Raw genomic sequence first — 22,634 nt, 5'->3', positions numbered from 1 at the left:
ACTCACAGCTTAACCACAGCCTAAGCAGCCTTTGCTAATTGGCCCTTTTCTTGTGTTCCTTTTGGAAAATATGGGGTTTGGCAGCAGATCTGAAATGGGACATGGGAAAGGAGCCCTGTGGACATCACCAGAGCAGCTGAGAGGGCACCAAGGGATGAGGCTGGCACTGCTGGGAGGGACAGCAAAGGGACATATGTGACAGTGGACAGATAAAGTCATGGAGATCCTTAGGAGGGGAAGTGAAACTTGAGCTCAATGCCATGGAAACACAGTGAACAAAGGGAAGAACATTTCACTTTATCCTCTCTGACACATTAATATTCTTTTTTAAGCAATAAAGTGATGAACGTAAAACTTAATCATTAAAATGAACTGATTTTATTATAAATAATTTTAAAACTGAAGACTGAAGAGATGTTTTGCAGGAATATTTCACATCTCCAGCAATACCTTTGGAATCTTTCTTGCTGCTCTCTCTGTTTCCGGATTTCTGGGAATTGTTTCTCATAGTACTCCCGAGTTTTGCTCTCCTTGGCTTTCCTGCGTGGGTTATTTTCTATCCTGTCTACTTTCTTCTCCCATGCCTCCATCAGCTGATCATAACGTTGACAGATTTTTTGCTCCTGTAAATTCCAAAAGTAAACTTTGAATTAAGCAAAATACACCAAGTGATCAGTACATGTCATATGGGCAGGCTCCCGGAATGTTTTCCAAGATTTTTCCTGCTCTAGTCCCTTCCATGTTAAAGATGACTTAAACCAAATTTCCACCACAAAAAAGGTGAGGAAGTGATACAAAAATGTAGATTTTTGAATATTATACACTCTTATTTTGCTTTACACATCCTAGTGGTATTTGGTAATTGCCATTACTGCTTCCAGAAATATCCAACACTTGTTTTAGCCTAATATCTTATTTTTCCAATGAATATATTTGGAAATGCAAGACAAGGGTCCAGACAGAAAACCAACCCCATGTTCCTTTTAGAAAATCTTACCCGTTGTTTTCTTGCATGGTTCCTTCTTTTAAAGAATAGGATCAGCTTTTTCCTCATCACCTGGTTTCTGGAAAACAAAATTAGGGGGAAAAAGTGAAGTATATAAGAATTGAGCACTTCAAAACTACTCAACAAAACCCATCTCAATTCTAGATGCCAGATCCTCATTATGTATAAGAGTTTCAGGGTAAAAAATAGGCAAAATTCCTAATGAAGTTAAGCTACCTAAATCACCTAATACTGTATTTTTTCAGAGAGGAGATTCTTGAAGATGTCTGGAACAAGCAATTGAGACACAAAAGGTTCCAATTTCAAGGCAGGTGCTCTGCTTTACCACAAGAGAGATAATATGCTAAAATGAAAAAAATTGATTAAAGCTATTATGCTTTTATGGGAAAAAAGTCTTTGCAATTCAGCCCTAAAAATAAGTTTTCCAATGTATTATTCAAGAAATAAGTACTTTGGAATTGCTATACAAATCTATTCAATGGAGTGGCACAAGAATTACTTTTTTTAAGAGAAGTTTTTAAAGGACAGCCAACTTAAATTTTGTTGTTTATTTTTGTCTTTAAATGAAGATGGAAAGCCAGGGCTTCCCTCTGCCTTCAGCACATATAATGCACATCTTGCAGAACTGTTTTACAGCAAAGAAATCAGAAAGTTTTCAGAAGCTTTTACTTATGGTTAAAACTCCCACATCCTATTTGGAGATGACAGCAGTGAAAAATGTGAGGGATTGTTTAAGTCCAGATGCCCTGAATGGGACAATGAGAGGGTATGAAACACTCACGTTTTGATGTTTTCATGGTAGACCTTGGTGTCTGAGGGTTGGTTGTAAAGTGGCTGCAATTTGGGATGAGAAAGGAACACTTAGCACTTTGCAATGCCTGGAACTTTAAATGTGTATGCAACACATTTAACAATATTTTAGTATTCTGAGGATAGTGCACTCAATCTGAGATGCAGCAGAGCTGAAGGGACTGCAAGATATTCAGCACAAAGCACAGATTTCATTACTTAAAATTAGATTATTACTACTTATGTATATAACAGTACTTCATTTCTTCATACTTCAAACTGCTCTCTCAAATAGATTAAAATCTGTTTTAAAAATCACACTTACATGGCAAATGAACTCACTCAAGCTCCAACTCACCAGTGCATTTAGACACACATTTTTTCTACACATAATCACAGAATTACAGCTGTCCAGGACAACAGAAATAGAGCAACTGGCAACACAGAAAACAGTACAAAAGAAAAAATCCAAAATTCTACAACTTACCAATTCAACTTTTGGACCAAGGCCTTCAAAAATCTTGTGAGCTTCTTCTGCTTTTTTCTGCAAACAAGATTTTTTTGGTACAGTCTGAGTAAATCCTCTGAAGTTCATATGAAATGTGGATCTCAACTCTATGGTCTCTGTTAAACCCCTGCCTGACCACATGAGATCCTTCTTAACCTACTTCTGCAATGTTGCCTCAGCAAATAAAGAAACCTGTACTTGAATTGTGTGGTAGTGACTCTGATCTCCAAGTCTGGAAGCTGATAGAGCATAAAAGCAGAAACTGACCTCTGCAGTTAAAAAAAACCCATGCATTTCATAGTAAAGAATTATAAAGAGGAAGAAAGGTGTCCAGTAAAATAAAGCATAATTAGCTTTGAAAAATGGAATTAAGAGACCAAAATTCTCCAATTGCCAAATCTGGGAGTGTGAATCCATGTGTACATAAACACACAAAGTGTGTCAAAGGTCCTTCATTCACACTAAGTGAAGACTACAAAATAATTCTGACCCCTCCTTGCATGGAATGCTTGGGACACGGTTGCAATAGAAGTTAGCTGCTCCTCTAAACTACAGAATAAAATTGGGAAATTAAACAAACATATATCACTCACAAAAGATCACAATACTTTCAAACCCCCCAGATATCTGACTCTCTAACCTCAAACTATCATGGGAAAAAAAGGCAGGAAGCATTTTTGCTGTTACTGTTGGCGATGTTACTGAGCTCCTGAACTTTCCTCACCACTTAAACAACACAAGCTCATAATTCACCAATATATTACTACTTCATATCTGTTCATTTATCCAAATCTTAAGTGACAGAGTTTATAAAGAAGGCACAAAATCCTAAAAGATATGCAGTTTTTTCTCTTCAGCTCATTTGAAAGTAGAGTCTTCAGCCAAGTTTGTCAGCTCATGTGAGGAACAGGGAATTCAAGATGAATTTCTGAGGCATTTTTCATATCACACACTTAAAAGGATATATATGTGTGTGTTTTTACATATTTATAATTCATATATCTCAGTACAAGAGTCTAAGCATGAGGCCCACAGCTCAGAGTGCTTACAGGATAGAAGGAAGACTCCCATGATCGAGAATCAAAATGTCATAAAAATACCTTTCATTTAAAGCAAATGAACAGCAAAAGAGGAGTGGGAAAATCAGCAAAACAGAAAAAATTTGCCTCATGGAAGTAAAAGAAGAGGTAATGAGTGTCAGCAGAGAGGCAGGGAGAGCCCCAGGGTGAGGAGCAGGACACTCACCCGGTTCTCATCGTAAATGATCTGCACGATGCTGCGGTGCTTCTGCTCCACGGGAGGAGGGGACACCGGCCTCTCTGGCTCGGGAGGCTTGGCAGCTTCTTCTTCAAGTTGTTGCTAAGAGACCAAAGAAAGAAAATCAGCCATCCATGTTCCCCCCACCAGTAATTAGTCACCAGAGATAAAATACGCAGCTGAGCAGTCAGCACTGCCTCTTCTTTCGCTTTGCAATGTGAGGAATGAATGAAATGGTTTTAATCCCCACAGGGACAATAACAAGACTATTTTTTGTATTATTGGTAACTCAAATTTCCTGTTTATAAGACTCACCTGCCTTGAAACAGGTTTCAGCATGATAGCTAAAGCCACTTTCACTTTGTAATTTAACATTATTTAACTTTAAACAAAAGTATAAACTTTGGAGAACAGTTTTATCAGAGCTGCCTTCTCCCAGTGAAAATAAACCACAGAGCTGCCTTTCTGCATTGTACATGTTCAAGTGTCATCATTACTGCTGTCTTATGGTTTCAAAAGGTACAAAAGTCCTCCTAACACTCCACAGAGAACATCATTCTAAAGGTACTTCACAGCAAAATTAAACCACTCAACATGCATCAGAGTTCCAAGACTGTTACAATACCAAACAAGCAAAATAAAATACCAAGCGTGAAAAAAAAAAAAAAATCAAACCAAAACCACCCTGTAATCCTTCCTAGCTACTACACTGCTGTGATTTACTTTCACATCAAATAAATCTGGTCCAGTGACATCTTAATTTTTAAAATATCCTTCACTCATGCCTGCCACAAACATACAGCAAAGAACTTCTGACACCAGGGATTCATCCTGCCTTACAGTCCTGACTAGAATTGCTGTGTGCTACATTGCTGTGCAAGAATTCCCTAAAATTTTAGCAGAATGCTTAAAGACGTGGGCTCAGTTATTTAAACATCAACTTTGTAGTTTTTTTTTTTAAGTCAAATCACAGACAAATGTTTACAAATGACCCTTCATAGATGAGTTGCACAGCACTTGCTGATTTTGTGGAAAAGTGCACAAAGAGATAAGTATCATTAACACACAAACAGGTACTCAGTGACAGCCTTTTTTGTTTTTCTGCTGGAGGTCACTTTACAGGTCATTAAAATTCAGACATAATTAAATGCTTCCAGACCATAAAAACACACAGCTCCTGAAAGTTGTTATCCTGGACCTACAAGTTAACAAATCCTACAGTGTAACTCTCATTTCCTCCAGAGTTCCAACTGAAAAAGAGTGAAGCTGGCACTTTTTCTATCTGGATCTTTGAAAGTCAGAAAAAGAAAAGGAAACAAGGACTTTGTTTTTGTCAATGACTAACAGATGCCTCGATTGAAGGGTGGGTTTACTTGGCCACAACAGCTACTGGGAAAGCAACAGCTTCTGCCAGCAAACACTTCCTTTGCTTCCAGTGGCTGAAGTGCAGTGCTCTGATGCAAAGCATAGCCAGGACCATACAAAAAAAACCAAGTGATATTTCCTCCTTAATTTCCCTGCTCTCTGAATTTATTCACATCCCTCCTACTTCACTTTTCCCCAAGGCTGACCTTAGCTCCAGATGTTAGGATCTCTCACCCCTGGGAGAGCAGATGATCCAGGGACTTTTATACAAGCTCTGGTTTTGGAGATGCATGCAAGGGATTCTCCTCTTGCACAGACTATGAAAGAAGAAAGATGATCTTCCCCTCAACCAGCAGGCAGCTCTGAAGCTGAAATTACAGTCACAGTGCCCTTGTTTCACAGCAGTTTCAAATATAAACCCATCTACTGCTGCTGCTCCTATGTGGCTTTCTCCTGCTTTCAAAAATGTTTAAAACTGCATGATGTCCAACTCATTTAAAATAAAATCATACACATAAACTTTCCTTTTCAAATTCTGCATCTGATTCATTAACCAAAAAATTTCACCATCACCAAATAAGGTTTATCCACACCTCTTTCACTGGCAGAAAACAAGAGCAGTGCCTGCTGTGCTTACTTGCTTTTTCTTCAGTTTCAGGATTTGCTGTTCCACTTTCGCAATTTCGCGATCTACGCGGTCCATGCTCTGTATCAATTCTTCCTTTGACAGCTTGGAAGGTGAAGCATTTTGGTCCTCCCCACAAGGTTGACCAGAAATTGGAGAAGATGGTCCCTCATGCTTTCCTCCAAAAGCTGGGTCCTTCCATGGGGACAGAGATGGGGAAGAGGAAAAGAGAGGAAATCAGTCATAACTTGGAATGATCAATAACCAAACACCCAGGAATTAACAATGATTTCCAGTTATCTGTATCTCTGTTGAGAAGTCAATGAAAGTTTTCATAATATTTTAAATCTTACATGATAGTGTAATTCCCAAGTTTCATTTTTAAAAATACCATACTGCAATATTTACCTTGAAAGCAAAATAAGACCCAAATGCCTTCCTTTTAAAATACATCTTCATAAATGTAAAGAGTAACTTTTATTTTTAAAGGAAGGGTTACTTGAGAGCCACTCCTCCATACTCTGCACCTATACTGAGGAGGATATTCTTGAAGATAATCATGACCAGCCTGATAAAACACATCTAGAGTTAGTTGTGGTTACGAATGTGAAGTTCCCTTGAATTCAGCTCTAATATACAACAGCTAAAATAGGAAATACTCACCCCAAACTAGATTGTCTTAGATTTAGCCAAAATGAAACAGTGACAAGTATAATTAGTGTTATGTAAATAAGCAGATTCATTTCAAATGCTTAAAAAGGAAAAGGGGGTGGAAAGAAGTACTTTGACTATTCATTCCTAATGTTAATTACAGGAAAAAACGGACTTGCATGCATTTGCCAGCAGCTTTCAGTTGAAATGCAGAAATATTTCATGCACTATGCTACAATCATTTTACAACTGAGGTTTGAGTGACTTAAGAGAGTAGTGGCAACTCAGAATTCCAGTCTATTTACTGTGTTTGAGTCAGACTGTGTAAAAGAGTAACACTGACTCATGATCACAGCTTCTCATAATGTGTAAAAGTAAATTTTTGGGATTAAAGAAAAAACCTAAACAAACAAAAAAATTACCTAACAGAAAAAAGTCCATTAGCTCACTGCAACACAGCAAGTCAGGCCTTCAGCACTGTAACAGCAAATGGCTTTACCTTCTTAATATCTGCAGATCTCAACCCTTCCTGCAGAGGATGCACTAAAGGCAAGACAGTGGCTGCACTGACACGCTGGAAATGGGAATCAGACACTTGCTCAAGACGTGGTCGCTTAGATTCCAGTGAATCATGATCTGTCTGAGATGGACCTGGATGAAATTGCTGTTCATATCCAGTTCTCCTTTCCTGAGGCCTATACAGAAGAGATAAATTGTTAAAAGAGACATTTTTGATATGAGAAAAATCCTCAATGCTTCTCAATTTTAAAGGAGATGTAATTTGGTGACGCTCCTTCTAAACAGTAAAGAAGATAAATGTTTTTAAGTATAAACTTCAAAAATACAATGGCTAAAATCCATTGGAGAAGAGAAAGTGAACTTGAATCTCAAATTAAAGGCACTCTTATTATTACAAAACCTTAAAAAAAAGTCAGCACTGCTAGAAGGATATTGCTCAAATCAAAGCTCTGATCCAAATTAACATACCAAATATCCGTGAGAAAAACACAGTACTATATTCCACTGAAAATGGCCACAACAGCTCCATTATTGAATTTCTGCAGCCAAATAATTTTTAAATATACACAGAACGCCTGAGATGAGCCATGAGTCTGTTTGGAACTTGATCTCTACTAAAATGCTACTCTGTGACAGAAGCAGTCATTGATTCAATCTATGAGTCATTTAAAGACTCCTCCTTCTCAGAAAATGCTCTACAGTTATCACTTGCTGTTCCCAGTGCAGTGCACAGGATGTCCATAAAAGACCCTCATATGCTTCAACATCTTCCTATGAAGTGCCACTGAAGAGATGACAGCAGCAGTTTCCTGCAGTTTGCCAGAACTACCAAATAAGCTTTTACAAATTTACAGTCTAGGGGGGGTGTGATTTACTACTGCTATAAACTCAATTTTGAGAACTCTAAAAGCTGCTGTGATTCTCAGCATTAAAACAGAGCCTTACTGACATTTTGCTGACACAAGATGAAGGCAATATGGAAGCCCCAGATTTCACTATCATCAAGTTATTTCTGGGAATATCCTAATGAGATTTTAAGCCAGACCAGTATTTACATAACATTCATCATGGGTATTTGTTCAGAACCAGATCGGCCAGTTATAGCCAAAATAAACCTTCAGCAGTAATCCTGCATATAAAGTTGCTCCTAGCAGATATATTCACTAAGAGTCCAAGGCAAAAGAAGGTTTTTAAAAGGAGTGAGTGCAAGAAAAAAAAAGGCTGTTACAAGCACTAACACTTACTTATGACTGTACACCAGCAGCCTGCCTAATACACTAAAGAACTGAGTGCATAAAATCATATTTCAATCTCTCCCCTAAACAGAAATACCTTCCTGCTAACTTACTACAATCCAGTAAATATCATTCTGATCTGTAATGGGCTTTTAATCTCTGATGTTCAGAGAACATTCAATGTTCTTCAAATGGATGCTAAACATTGCCTGAAAACCTTCTTGAACCTACAATGATGATGCACATTGATCATCCCTCATCATCCCCCACGCAGCGTCACTGGGAAGGGAGATATTGGCAAACCGAAAGTAAACTCCAGCATCTGATCCACTGCTGCTGTCCACTCTGTGTGTGTCCTCAGGTAACCCCAGAGCAGCTGCATGCAGGAGATTGCTGCTCACACCTTCCAGCTCAGCCTCCTCACCTGTCAGAGCCTGGGTGGAACTCGGAGAGCAGGGAGGGCCTGCGCCGGAGCTGCTGCTGCTGCTGCTGCTGCTGCAGGAGCTGCGTGGCCTGACTGACTTCCAGGTGAGACGAGCGATAGTCGGGAACAGCAAATTCCTGAGGGGAACACCTCTGGTGTTAATAGGAACAAGAGCATGCAGTGACCAGCAGCATTTCCAAAGGTATTAAATACAGAGTAACAGCAGATCCATGAAGTCTTGCTCCAGCTCAAAAAATGTTGGCGAATGGCAGTTCCGAGACTTAAATAAACTTGAAAGAGACTAAATATTTATACTAGGAATTCCACCTAATTTATTAGCAACTTCTAACAAAACACAGATGAGTCAGCAGCAAGCAGATGAATAGCCTTTTAAAAATATCCTTTAAAATCAGTCTTGCACATCCAACTGCAAAGTGGTAAAATGAGAGCAACCTCGAGGCAATTTCTTTTGTTACCACCTCAAGACATTTTTATATGAGACACTATAAATCAGGACTAAGAGTCACACAAGATGCATCTTCCAACTGACACAATTTACAATCAAAGTGAGGTACAAGACCATTTATTTGTATTTTTGTGTGAACAACCACTTGCTTTTAAAAATTACATGCAGCTGGCACTAACTGAAGAGAAGCTCTACAAGACATGTAATAGATCATTACCCATGGGATTCAGTTTTCATAAATTATCTAAAAATAAACACAGAGCAAGCCAAAAAGTTTCAGTTTTTAAATTTCCTTTTGCTAAGATGGAAGTAGAAGAAAACATCCACAGTATGTGCAGCAGGAGAGAATGTCATTAAAATGAGGGAAACCTGAACTGTTGTAAAGCCAACAGCTGGTCCTCCACACACAGAGCACAGGATGGCAGAATAAAAGCTTGGCAGAAATGAACAAGTAGGATATCCTTAGAAATCTTTTGCTCCCATTCTGGCCAACAGAACTCAGCAGCACTGGTACAGCACTTCAGAAAAAAAATCAGTGTAACACAAGTTTTTTTTGCACAGAATTTTGACTAGTACCACATTTAACTTACAGAGATTCTAGCCCAATACTGCAGCAGAAGTTTAGGAACACAATCCCTACTGAATTTATTCAAATCGTGAGAAACCAATGATAAAACCAGGACGTTTATATTAATAAAGGGCAAGTAAAACTCAAGACACCCCAGGAGTATTTAACTAAGCAGACTGGCAGCAGCTCTCCCCAGCAGGGCACACGGATGTGTTTTCAAATGCGAACAACTTGTGTTACCTCAGTTTAAAAACCAGAAATAATCCCTTTTTTTGGCACGGCAGGCCCTGGGAGTGCAGCCTGGCTGCAGGCAGGCTCTGGGCTGTCCCTTACCTGCTGGTGGCGGGTGCTGGGGAAGGTGTACTGCACAGAGTGGGGCGGGTACCGGCTCTGCTCCGTGCTGAAAGCTCCTTGGTTCGGAGGGTAGCCTGAACTTGACATTATCAGGGAAGGAGTCTCCACAAAGCTGTGAGATCAAGACCAGCAAGCAATCATGTTTCTAGGAAACCGCCTAAAGGGAAAAAGATCGCTGATAAGCACTGAAGTACCAGATGTACTCACAATACATTACAGCCATAGTCACCTAAGCAAAACAACCATTACCAGTAAAAGCTTTTTCCTGATGTATTTATTTAATAGGTTACTCCAGTCTGAAACACGTTAACGGGTCTTAAATGGGCTCAAAATGAGACGTGTCAGCATTGTCTACACAAAGATTTGAGGATTATATTGTCGGAATACATCCTTTTACCAGTTACCAGTCGAGTTAGAATTTCACAAGAAAAGTAGGTCACTTTAAATAAATTTTAAAGAGGTTATAAGTCTATAGACGGATTCTGCATTTACAGTCAATTTCCTTAGCACAAAGTTAACTTTTGTTTCTTGTACAAAGTTTTTGGATGCCATGAACTGTTGCTGACTTTCAGATCCAGGTAGTCTCAGGGTTGCACTCGGTGTCACCTACAGTTCACTAAATCCCAGGGCATTAGTCAGGCCCTGAATGCCATCAGCATCCAACAGCAGCTTAACTCAAGCAGTCAGTAAAAAAGGCACTCACAAAGCAAAAAACCAGCTCTGCTTCAAATGCCAGCGTAGCTTGGCTCCTACAGCATGCCAGAAACTGAATATACTACAAAACCTTAAAACAATCCTTTTCAGTTGACAATCAATGACTACTCTGCCTCTTCTGCATTCTCCAGCTGCAGATGGAGAGCAAACACCGAACTGCAAACGGATTGGGGAGAGATTTTAAATACTGCAGAAATCCAGAAAAGTCCCCTAGCAAAGTCTGAGCATGCCTGAGGCTGGGTAGAGTTCCAGCTGATTCAACCCTGCTTCCCCATCTGTGTTTTGAGCAGGTAAATTACAGCTCTAAGCAAAAAAGTGGGACATAAATACATTTTAAACAGAAAATATTTTTTTCTGATAGCTCAAAAGATGTAATCCTGGGCGCCTGTGTATTAAATCCAGAATTCTATCAGAGGTGGAGCAAATTCTTCATCTGTTGCCCAGAGCCCAGCAGACATATCAGACCTTCAAATGAACTGTTGATCTCTGCCTCAATGGCTACATTTCACAGCACATTAATCCACAGACATCACCTATAAAGTTATACTTCTGAACTGCATTTTCCATTATCAGTCAACAGACAAAACCAGCTCAGCAAAGATCAAGCTATACAAACAGATCCTGAAGTATATCTGATATATTTTATCTTTTCTGTTCTGGTCAGGAAACTTTTCCTCCTTAACTCTCCATCAAACAAAGTTTTACATGTTGGACTTCCAGAATAATGAGACAAATTTACATTTACCTCTTAAACCTGATTTTCAGCTATGAAAAATCAAAGAAAAAGACAACAATTTCTCTTTCAAAGCAATACTACACATCAGTAGAAGTGTGCTTTATAGTTGCTATACATCTATTATAGTACCTATAATTCATATCCAAGTGACAAGCTGTAACAGAATGCTTCACCATTAACATTTATTATACTTCATCATTCACACTGCATTCATTGGAGTACAGCTTTACCTACTATGTGATGGTCTAATGGCTCTGAGTCATATGATTTCCATTTAATCAAGGCACAGTGTCACAAAGCCAGCAGGCTCAGCTGCACACACAGTGAGAGCAGAGCTGTCCCTGAGCACTCCACAGTACCCTAAACCCAGTCCCAGCCAAAAGAAAAACTAATTTTCCTTTCTTACGTGGAGTTCCACAGGAATGAAAGCTAAGGCACATAACTGTCAGCTCATCCCATGTTTACTGATGGGATAACTCTTCCTTTCACAGGCTGGGGCACATTCATCAATAAATGAACTGGATCCATGGTACAAAGATGCTCAAACACTTGAAGGTTATGGAAGTACAAATCTCAGTTTGATGAACTGCTGATGCCCCAACCTGTGCTCCTTCAGCAGCTTCAAGTGCAGGGATTTGAAGAAACCAGGGATGCAGAGGGGAACAGGAGAGTAAACACTTGAAAATCACACACAAATATAGGCCAAGCACTGCAGGATTCAAGGTCCTTCCCAGTTTGTAAAGTTACATCTGCTCCCTATTCCCACAATATTCAGTCAAACACATGAGTTGATCATTAACTCAGGTGCTGAAAGTTCAAGCCAGGCTCACTTTCTATGATGCTATAAAAGCCATTTCTCCATTCACAAGAACTTCAGTGGACACAGTGTTAGGTTGGTCTTGAAAACTGCACTGAGAGGGCCTGACCATCTCTCCACATTCTGCACTGGACATGGAAGGATGAGAGAGAGGGCATGGAGTACAAGAATGAGCATCCTGTATCCATCCAAAAATGTCAACATAAACCCTCTGATAACTACAAGTTTTACATAATACAAAGGACAACACTGAATCTGATGACTTTTCTATTGGAAACTGCAAGTGTGATCATGTTCTTAGTTGCTTTTTTTAAGAAGGAAAATAAATGAAAGTTGCCAGCAGAGGAAGGCAACAAGGAGATTACAATCATGGTCAATATGAGAGGTGAGAAGCACAGAGAGGAAAATAAGAAAACATGAAGCTATGAGTGGTGGGGGACCATTCTTCCTCCTCCCTGAGGGAACTGGCAGAACAGCAGCAGAGATAAGGGGTAACAGTAAAGGAAAACATGTGGTCACATATTGGCAATTACAAGGTGTGGTGGGAGCTAAAGGATGGGGATCCTGCATGGGATCTCAATTCTTTCAAGATAAATCAAGCCTGGAGTACAAACAGGTAAAATGACACTGAAGTACAATGTTCCCTCCCCCTAAGGCTCCTTTTCCTGTTACAGACACACCCACATGCCTGCACACTCCTGATCTGACCCCTCTACCTGCCCTGCAGACCCCCCTTATCTGCCAGGCTCCTACAGCATGAGCTTGTTTATCCTCTCTGCTGGGAGGGATTTTTTTCCCAATTTTTGCCAGTAGAATTGCCACAGATACTCTGTTCATTTCTCCCTGTCTTCCTACCTTAATACTGCAATTGTGGATGTAAGAGCTTGACTTCAATTCCTATTTCTCTGCAGGCAACCTTGCGACCTGTCAGCCAAAAGCATCTGCCTCTCTCCTCAGCATCTGCTCACACATTTGCAGCAGACACAGATTATTCTTCATCAATCCAGTTCCTGGGCAGTGAGGGCAGTGCCAGCTTCCTGCTGTAGCCTCTCCAATTTCCATACATCCAGATTATGTTTAAATACAGCCATCCTTTTGCATAAAACTGTAGCTGTGTGTGCAGACTGTAAACAACCTCATCCGGGCTTTCCTCCCTGCTGTATCCTTTCATTAGTCATGACAAACCTCCTCTTGCTGTACCCAAAGCCAACCAGAATCCTCCTGGAAAGTTCCTCACTACTCATTAACTCTCTCTGCCTCTCTGATCCTTGCACTGCTTCCCTCTCTCCTGCCAGAACAGAGGCTTCTCATCTCCATTTCCAGCACCCCTGATAAATTACAACACCAGAAATCAGCTTCCAACTCTGCTCAGTCAATGACAGCACGATTCTATTTTTCAGACAAGTATTTTTGTACCTTTTCATATTATTCTGCAAATTTCAGAGGTGAAATATATAAACGTTTAAAAGAGCTGTAACAGACTTTGGAATTCTGCCTCATGTCTCACAAAGATAAAGTTAGGTCATGAATACTTTCATACAGCTGCCAACCAGGCTGGTAAAATGTCTGTCTCACCAAATACTGACAGTTAGAAGGGACAGAAAGAAATATTTCTTGTTTTGCAGTTCAGAACCCAGATATTGTGCTATAATGTCCCATTTCACTGACACTCCCAAACTCTATAGCAAAACAGATGGGGAAACCCAATGCATCAAATGGATAATATTAAAACAAATTAAAACTACAGGACACAAAGGAGCAAAGAATCAAAAAAGAAGCAGTTAAGTAAAGACACACAGGGGAGGAAAAGCAAGGACAAGAGTAATGGATTCAGGAACTGTGAAGAGATACTTGGCCTTGGTTAATTTGAGCTTCTCGAGCAAGGAAATGATTTAACAATGTTTATTTCTAAAGGTATGATGATATTTCTGTCTTTGGCCAGCACAAATTACTGAACAGACTCAATTCAGAATTCCCTTTAAAGCTACTGTTCACACTTACACTCACCATATGCAGGGAATTTTGAGCAAGTTAGAAATAATTTGGAACTGAATATTATAATGGCAACAATCACGGCGTAGTTTCAGCTTGATCTCCAGAACTCAAAATGCTTCAGAAGCAAGTGCAAACTATCTTCAGCAGACATGTGGGAAAATGAGTCACAGAAAGGTTAAAAAATCTATCAAAGACTCCCCAGGAAATAGTCAAAGTCTGAATCAGAAATAGGACTCGATTCTTGCAGCACTTTGAAGGCGCTGCCTGAGTGCAGCAGTTCTTCACTTGGAAAAACACAGCAGGTTAAAAACTGGGACTATTTTTAGCAGTTCCCCAAACCCCTTCACTGTGTGGCCACACAGACCTGACAGCAGCTGTCCCAGGGCAGGGCAGTCACCTGCTCCACTTGCTGGAATATCCCATCTCCAACTCCCACCTTCATGGATAACAGAGCAGTCTCATGGGTAAACTCAATTTTCCTTCAGCTATCCAAAACAAGCTGACATTTCTGCATTTAGAGTAATTTTTGTGCCATCTTGAAGTGCTTAACCAACATTTGCTAATTAAATTTCACATCCTTTTGGGAATTTTCCTCATCTTGTTTTTGAGCAAACTAAGTGTGATATAAAGAGTGCAAAGAATGAGATTACAGTCTAACCCGAGTTGGGGGATTTTGTTTTTAAATCAGCAGCTTTAGTAAATTGAGCTCTGATGTAACTAACCCATGGCAGAGCAAGGGAGGCTCTGACTTGCACAGGGGATCTACAATGAATCATAAAATTAATTCAGGGATATTTATTCAAAGTTTACTCTGGTGAAAAAATGAAGAGTGAAGGGAAGGTTTCAGCAGTTGGTTCAAAAGGCCTTATCCAAGGCATGAAAATAATACTTGTGAGTAATTATTTCTGTGATTTCACTTCATAAAAAAAGTTAATGAAATTACCTCATGGAAAAAACCAAAATCAGGCCATATTTATGGACCAGCCTATTAAACCACACTGACCAGATTTCATGAATTACAGACCTTTCAGGACACAATGCTTCAAATCACATAAAACAAATCAAAACTACAAATCAAGAGCCACATAAGTAAAACCCTGCCGTGTATTGCTAGCTTTGCAAAACAAATCTTCCCAGTATTATTTTGTTTTACCAGGTAATCATTAACCTGTTCAAACACTCAAACAAAAACATCAACTTTGCAGCCTGGGGATATGCCATACACCAGAAAACACTAATATGCCCATTCAAGACAGATTGCTAAAAATAGCTTAATGGTCCAATTCCATTAAAAAAGTTATTTATTCCAATTACTGGACACAGTACAAGGCTGAGAATTATCTCCCATCTGAAATCTCTGTGCTCAGAGCATTACCAGTAGGGCTACACTGACTCAAGAGTTGAGAAAGTCTTCCCTAAAAAAGCACCAAACATTTCCAGAGCACTCATCAGTCACTCCTCAGTGCCCACTTATCCAAGTCAAATAACATTTATTCAGATGGCAACATTTAGTGACAAAGAAAAGAAGATCACGTTCAAAGTGATCTGTGTCAACCCCGAAGCCTGACTACAAAATTCTGCAAAATGGGATGGGATGGGATGGGATGGGATGGGATGGGATGGGATGGGATGGGATGGGATGGGATGGGATGCTACAAGATCAATAGATAGGTCAATCCTGAAAGATAAAAGGTTTTCATTCAAGAACCTACCAGAAAGTTGATACCTGAGCAGATTTAAGATAATTCTGTGCTTTAAAACTGAAGGACCTGTATTCCAGCTACAATGGCCAAGCTTACAGATGCATTGTAAAGTATGAAAATCTGCTGGACATACCCTCCAAAAGATGAACAATTCTTTGCTACAACAAAAAAAAAATATGTTCAAAGGTCAACATTAAAATGAAAGACAACTTGAGTAATGGTTACTTAAATATGCCCCAGAGTACTGTGCTTCCCATTTCTGCAGAACACAGGCATCATCCTCAAAGCTCAGGGACTCTTCCACTCTTTCTCTAATCTTTTTTTTTCACTCAGTTTTATGCTGCAGAATACTCAAAAGGTTATAGTCAAAGCACAAGGACATATGCTATTGGAATGAACAGAAACAATGAATGTATTTTCTCCAAGTTGAGAACAACTCACTACTGAATTTTCCATGACAATTCCACATGTGCAAATGCCTTTTCTTCTGTGACAGACAGAACCATGAATTCCCAAATACACCATAAATTCCTAAGAACTTTAATCTCACACAGTTGCACTCCCTCTACTCACAAAATTATTGATGGAAAAATCACTATTTCTATCCCTGCTAGAAATACAGTAAAAAACTTACATCTGTAAGGCTGTGTTTTACTAGCAAGACTGAACAACATTCTCTCCATTAATTATTAATATCATATGAATCAAGCAACAGGAGTATTTGAAAAAGAGATGCTAAGAAATGTCCAAACATCTGAATTCAACCCTTTTCATGCCCTGAAATTTCCATTAATGTACAATATAATCTTATTTCTGAACATCCAAAGCAGTAACTCATGCTTTACAGTGCCTGGCATTTTCTCCATGACACATGGTAAACTTTAATTTAGCCAATTACAGACATGACACAAGTTAAGGAGTATTACAGCTGTCAATTCAAGATGTCACATTGACTTTATACTAGGAAGGCTTTTCCATATCCATCAAGAGAGCCAAAAAATTAAAATATGATTTTATATTCCATATTTTAATAGGAAAATATCCCCCATTCACAGGTTACTAGCTGCTTAAAGTACTTCAAGTAATAGTTTTTGGAAGATTGAATATTTAATAAGTTTTAAAGAGTCATTTAAAGCAATTTTTATTGCCATTCTAACGGTGAAAATAGGTTGCATCCTTACAAATGTAATTTACATCCAAACTCTTGCCAAATCTCAGGATCACATTGTTATGCTTAATCTTTAAATAACAGTTTCATTTTTTTTTTCTCTCTCTCCTGCTACAAATACAAATAGAATTTCGGCTCTACCAAAATGGGGTTGATCAAATTCAGCTGACAAGATATTCTTCTCCTGGAAATTCTATTTTAATCCCTCCTGTAATTTACAATCTTAAAGAAAAGTTGCTAATACATCATTCCAGGTATGGAGGGGGGAAATAACAGGAAAATCTAAGAGTACATTAACATCCTTGGAAGTTTCTGATCAATTACCCATTGCCTAACAAAAAATCAAATAAAAATAGAGAGATGCTGAGCACATCCACTTCCAGTCAGAGCCCAGACCTCCAGCATCCACTCAGCAGTTACCACCAACACCTCAGGATACAGAGAATCCCTGAGGGAGGAAAACTCCTCCTGGATTTCCATGGAGGAACAGCTCTCACACCCTGCCATGGAGCTTATCCAGATCTCTGCTAAGGAGGGTCACAATGACACCAAAACCAGCCAAAAGAGGTAGGAGGAAGTCCTCCCTTCAGAAATGGAAATTAAGGATGTAGACATTTCCTTGACTAAAAATACCACAGAGTGATGACTTAAAACTGAGAAGGGTACAAGCATTACGGGGTTTTCTTGTTCAAAAGTAAGTCATAGAACAAAGATAGCTTACTTCCTAAAAACATTTTCCAAGGAACACCAGATTCCTGCTCGTCCCAATATGGCAAATAGCACACAGTTAATGCACACCATGAAAAAAAATTCATGAGCCAAAGAACCCAAATTTCCAGAATTGAATGTCCAAGGCAAACCCTACAGAGCCCAAACACTGCACAGGGAGGGACTCACATTCTCAGGAGGTGACAGCTTTTTTCTGAGGTGACTCCAGCAGTTCCTAAATCCCAGGAATCTCCCTCATCCCCTCTGATGGGCCCTGTCCCTGCCACAGGGGTAATTCCCCTGCTTCTGAAACATCAACTGGAGCATTCAAACCTCACCCTGAAAACTGCAATGTGAAACAGAAACCAGCCCAGGCATCCTCCAGTGCAGCAGGCAAGAGACTCAAGAGATGCTACACAAACCACAGTGATAAAAACTGCAAAAAACCTTCCTCAGCAACTCATCCTCACTCATCAGTGTCCAACAACTCACTGAGGTTTGCTCCAATTCACCTCCTTCCATCTTAGAAATAGCCATAACTCAAAATTCATATGCATCACACAATATGTATAAAATATTCCCTCAAAACAACAATTTTTCTTCTCCTTTTTTGGACTGAAAGTGTAGACAGCTCAAGAACAGCTCTTGTACATGAATTTATTCCTTCAGTGTTAATCCACCTGCAGGTAAAGCTGCTTTTGATGTCACCTAACAGCCCAGAAATTCTGTGGTCACAGTTTTAAGTTTCCAGGATCTTGTAGTTTATTGATTATCAAAAGTGGATCTGCAGTGACAGCTTTTAAAAACAGCTTTGGTTTGGAAAAGGAAATATAACTTGACTAATCCATATTGACTAAATCCACAAACTGTGATGGATTGTAAAACACATATAAAGAAAGGGTCAGGCAAACCAAGTATCAGCCTCATAATTCCCCTCAGCTGACTGAGTTCAGATAAAATCAAGTCTAGATTTTAACTTAAAAGTACAGAAAGGCTAAAATAACATTTTTTTAACTGTATCTAACAGGAATGACTTGGTCCATTCTGATACTACACAGGAAATGCATCAGGGTATTCTGGAAACAAATTTTATTGCTACTATATTTATGATTTCACTTAAGCTACTCTATTTCACAGGAAATGCAACAACATATCAAGGTGTAACTCCAATTGGGAGGCACACAACAGCCTCCAAGTCATAGAAAAAGGCAGGGAATGAAATGATAAACTATGAATGGTACAAATAATCCATTAGATCTGGAGTAACAAAACCCAAAACCAACCCATAACTTCAAGGTTCTAGATGTGTTTAAATCTGAGAAACACTAGCACCTACACAAATAATGTCTATAATGGAACAGGTAAGTGACACTTATGACAAGTTCTGGATATAACATTCCAAGACAGCTAAACCATGAAGTTGTAATGATTATATGGGAGAATTCCCACTTTACAAATATCCCTTCTCTGCAAATCCAGCATTTCAGATAGAATTCAAACAGAACCAGAGTTGAAAAATATGAACTTGATGAGACAAAAACTCTATGGGCTATATACAATTTTTTTACTTACAGTAATTAATCTTTTTTGCCCCAAAATGCCATTAATGAGGTGAAGAGTGCAGCTGATCTGCAATCACAAACCTGCCTTGTTTGCTGAACAGCAATTGAACTTGTCATGAACTTCTGTAACTCTGTAACACTGACAAACACACAGGAATCAGTCGGTTTGGCAGCTGATTTATATTCACATTTGTTAGACGTGTTCCCTGAAACGTGAACACATTTGAATCCCTTCAGGAGAGCATTTGCTCCTGCAGGCAGCCCCAGGAAGCCCAGCAGAGGTTCCACGTGGAGCTCTGTGCCCATGGCCAGGGAATGCTCTGGGCTGTTTGCAGCTCCCAGGAGTTCTCTGAGGATATAAGAGAGAATTACCCAAATGTCTTTTCCCTGCAGCACGAGGCACGAGCAAGTTCATGACACCAGAGGAGTTACAGCATGTTTTACATTTAACATCATCCCTTTTCATTTATAGGTGTCCTCTTCCTCAACACCTTTGTGACTGTATTTTCATTTTCAGTTTTACCCAAGAGCACCCACTCAATAAGCACAGAATTTTTGGGTCCTGCCTAACAGCTTGTCCACGTAATCTGTCTGCATAAAACACTCATTTCTGAATTTTTTGCTGCTGAAAGTTATGAACAATAGGATTTTTCAGAGATGGCTGATGCATCTTTGTACCAAGAGAGTATCTTAAATTTTGCAACAACTTTTGCAATCCTAAGCAGGTGAAGTTGCTGACTTCAAAACCACATAGACCAACATCTTCCTCCAGCCTGAAGAAGAAAAGAAGGTTTATCAAATCAGCCTGGGAGGGGCAACATTATGAGTTGATTGGACGTGGAGTTGGGCAAGGACATGAGAATATCTGTTAGGATACTGGGAAGAAACAGAGCTCCAAGGTAAGACTGAGCCCTCTGTCTCACACAACACTGAGCAGAGCCCCAGCAGGCCCAGGCTGTGATTTAACAGTGGGAGAGCACTGAAGGAGCATGGAAGGGAAAGGGAACCTCACAGAAATTCATTACTACAGGGAGAGAGACACTGAAATGGAAGATACATTCAGCACTGTCCTGGCTATTTGCATAATTTAGAAGTATCACAAAGTAAATATTTACAGACAGCAGCCCTGCATAGGTCAGAAATTTTATCTGGACCAATTACACTAGAGAGGGAAGGTAGCATGTTCAGTTAATAGCCCAACATTGAAACACTGATTCAGATTTGACTAAAGAACATAAATGAGCTGAAGAGCTCAAGCCTGGCATCCAGGAAACGTTTGTTTGCATTATGAAACCACTGTCTGGTTATAGGTCTGTTCTTGAGATTGTTCTGTGCTGCACTGCACCTGCACGAGGAACAGACCCCTTCCAGCTTCAACAATTGCTAAAATCTTCAATGTAAGTCACCACACACCCCAAAACTCTAAACAGTATTTGCAATCAGGGAAGAAAATGTTCCTTAAGATCATTTTGTAGGCAAAAGGCCATATAGAGGAACAAAACAATTCACCAGAACTTTTACTGAGAGCTTTGAAAGAGTATAAATTTCTTATTTATAAGCAATATTGTTCTTTACTACAGAAGATTTTTTTTTCAGTTGCTTTCATTTCTGAAGCAGAGGCAGCTTTCCTTCCCTGCAAGCATCTCTCATTCATGCTACAACTGAGAAATTAAATAACTCAGAAGATGCAGAGGAGCACAAGGATTGTGGAAAGGGACTTGGAAAGGAGCTTTAAGGGTCTGTCCCTGCTTCTACCACAGTTTTTGACAGAGTTCTGTAGATTCTTCTGGATCACAATGGAAAACCCCAAAGGAGCAACTAAAACAAGTGGTTGTAGGACACAAAGTGTATTCAAAACAAAACAGCAGCACAATGTAGCAAAATGAATATATTCTGATTCTGTGCATGTAATTTCAATTTGGAGAGTTACTTTTAACTGATGGGTGCAATGATTAACAAGCTAGAGAAGCAGCACTTGTGGAAGCAAACACTTGTAATATCCTCTCCACACGTTAAAAAACACACTTTATAACTCTTAGAAAGAAGACTCCAAAATGCTGCTCTTTCCCACATTTCAGCAACATGTTTAGGTATTTTAGTGCAACATCGAACAGTGTATTTCAAACAGACAAATTACCCTGCACATAAATCACAAAAGGACTCTCTTTCCTCAGCAGCCCAGACCATACCACAAAGAAAAGCAACGTAAAGAAAAAATTAACCACGCTTTCACAAAAAAGGGTCACTGCAGTTGGCTTCTTTCCCCTGAACTTTTGAATCCCTGGGCTAAGCATGAAGGTCTTTCATCCCCCAGCACAAAACACCACATTTCAGCTAACTAGAAATCCACTTCAAATATTCCAGACTTCCTTTCCAAATGTCAAGGTTGTTTAGTTAATCAGGAATAACAACATTCTGCGGAATAAAATTCCAGTGCAAAACTGCAACAGAGCTGCACAGTCCTTGTGTGCAGTGACATAATTGTGTCCACTTCTTCAAGCACTTACACTCTGCCATCCCATTTACCACCAGCACTTTTTGTTATAATTGCATATAATTGTTTTTACCTCTCAAATCATCCTGCCTAGGATAAAATTCCCTATCTGAGCTTTAACAGTTCATAACTACAGTGCTGTACTGAAAATTAATAAAAGAATACTGCCACGAAAATCAAGTCTTCAAGATTAGACATCCCCACTGTAATAAGTTGTCCTAGGTTACACCAATATTTAAAGGTACTTTAAGACTTGTTAAAAGCATATCTGTAAAACATGAAGAAACAGGTTGTGGACAACAGATGGTTCACAATATCTACTTGCTTACTTGAGCCTGTCTAACACTGACAGTTCATACATCCACCTCGAATCTTGCCTAACTGCGACCAACTCGATACACACATCTTTCCTAAGTACAGAAAAATCAAGCAAGCACGAAGTTCTTTACCATCAAGTCAGAATAATTCTAGCAAAAGCCACTTCCATTGTGCCCTGCAGCAGCCCGGAGATGACAGAAGCCGGGGATGTTTACAGGTCCCATATGAATAATTCAGCGTCAGCATCAGCACCAACTCCGCGGCACTGACAGCGGCCGCGATGCTCTCCCGACACGCAGCTGTGGCCGCAGCACATCCTCAGGAGCACCGCGCTCCTGCCCGAGCCTCCGAGGGGACGATTTTGAACCACTGACCCTTTTTTTTCAATTTTTTTTTTTTTTTCAACTTGCACTTCTCCTGCCCACAGCGCAAGGATGAACAGCCAGCACAGAGATGCTGTGGGATTTCTGTAAAAACTTCCCAGCGAGGGCCACCCCTCCGTGCCCCGCCATCCCCCCGCGCACCCTCAGCCTCAATGGGGGGAGAGCCCCGCGGGCACCCCCGGCCCTGATCCGCCCACCCCCCGCACCCCCGGCGGCTGCTCCACGGGCCCCCCGGCCCCAGCGCCCTCCCCCCGGAGACCACAGGGCTC

General features: G+C 39.9%; 1 protein-coding gene across 5 annotated transcripts in view; it reads right to left on the bottom strand.

Annotated features, from left to right (window-relative positions):
* NCOR1 (nuclear receptor corepressor 1) overlaps positions 1–22,634 on the bottom strand; it is a 55,883-nt gene that overhangs the window by 31,620 nt on the left and 1,629 nt on the right. For 3 of the 5 annotated variants that reach the window (XM_079325088.1, XM_079325089.1, XM_079325087.1), the window contains exons 2-10: positions 9,747–9,924; positions 8,380–8,516; positions 6,701–6,896; positions 5,563–5,745; positions 3,549–3,662; positions 2,283–2,339; positions 1,788–1,840; positions 998–1,064; positions 451–623 (exon numbers count right to left, since the gene is read on the bottom strand). In XM_079325088.1, coding sequence (XP_079181214.1) covers positions 451–623; positions 998–1,064; positions 1,788–1,840; positions 2,283–2,339; positions 3,549–3,662; positions 5,563–5,745; positions 6,701–6,896; positions 8,380–8,516; positions 9,747–9,854 — 1,088 coding nt within the window. In that variant the 5' untranslated portion in view covers positions 9,855–9,924. Of the gene's footprint in view, positions 1–450; positions 624–997; positions 1,065–1,787; positions 1,841–2,282; positions 2,340–3,548; positions 3,663–5,562; positions 5,746–6,700; positions 6,897–8,379; positions 8,517–9,746; positions 9,925–22,113; positions 22,344–22,634 lie in introns of those variants that run through there. The other 2 variants (XM_079325090.1, XM_079325091.1) reach the window with 2 other exon arrangements.

Source organism: Erithacus rubecula (assembly GCF_903797595.1).
Source record: "Erithacus rubecula genome assembly, chromosome: 22".
NCBI classification, from domain to species: domain Eukaryota; kingdom Metazoa; phylum Chordata; class Aves; order Passeriformes; family Muscicapidae; genus Erithacus; species Erithacus rubecula.
Note: the sequence above shows the minus strand (reverse complement) of the source record. Positions and strands in the feature narration are given on the sequence as shown.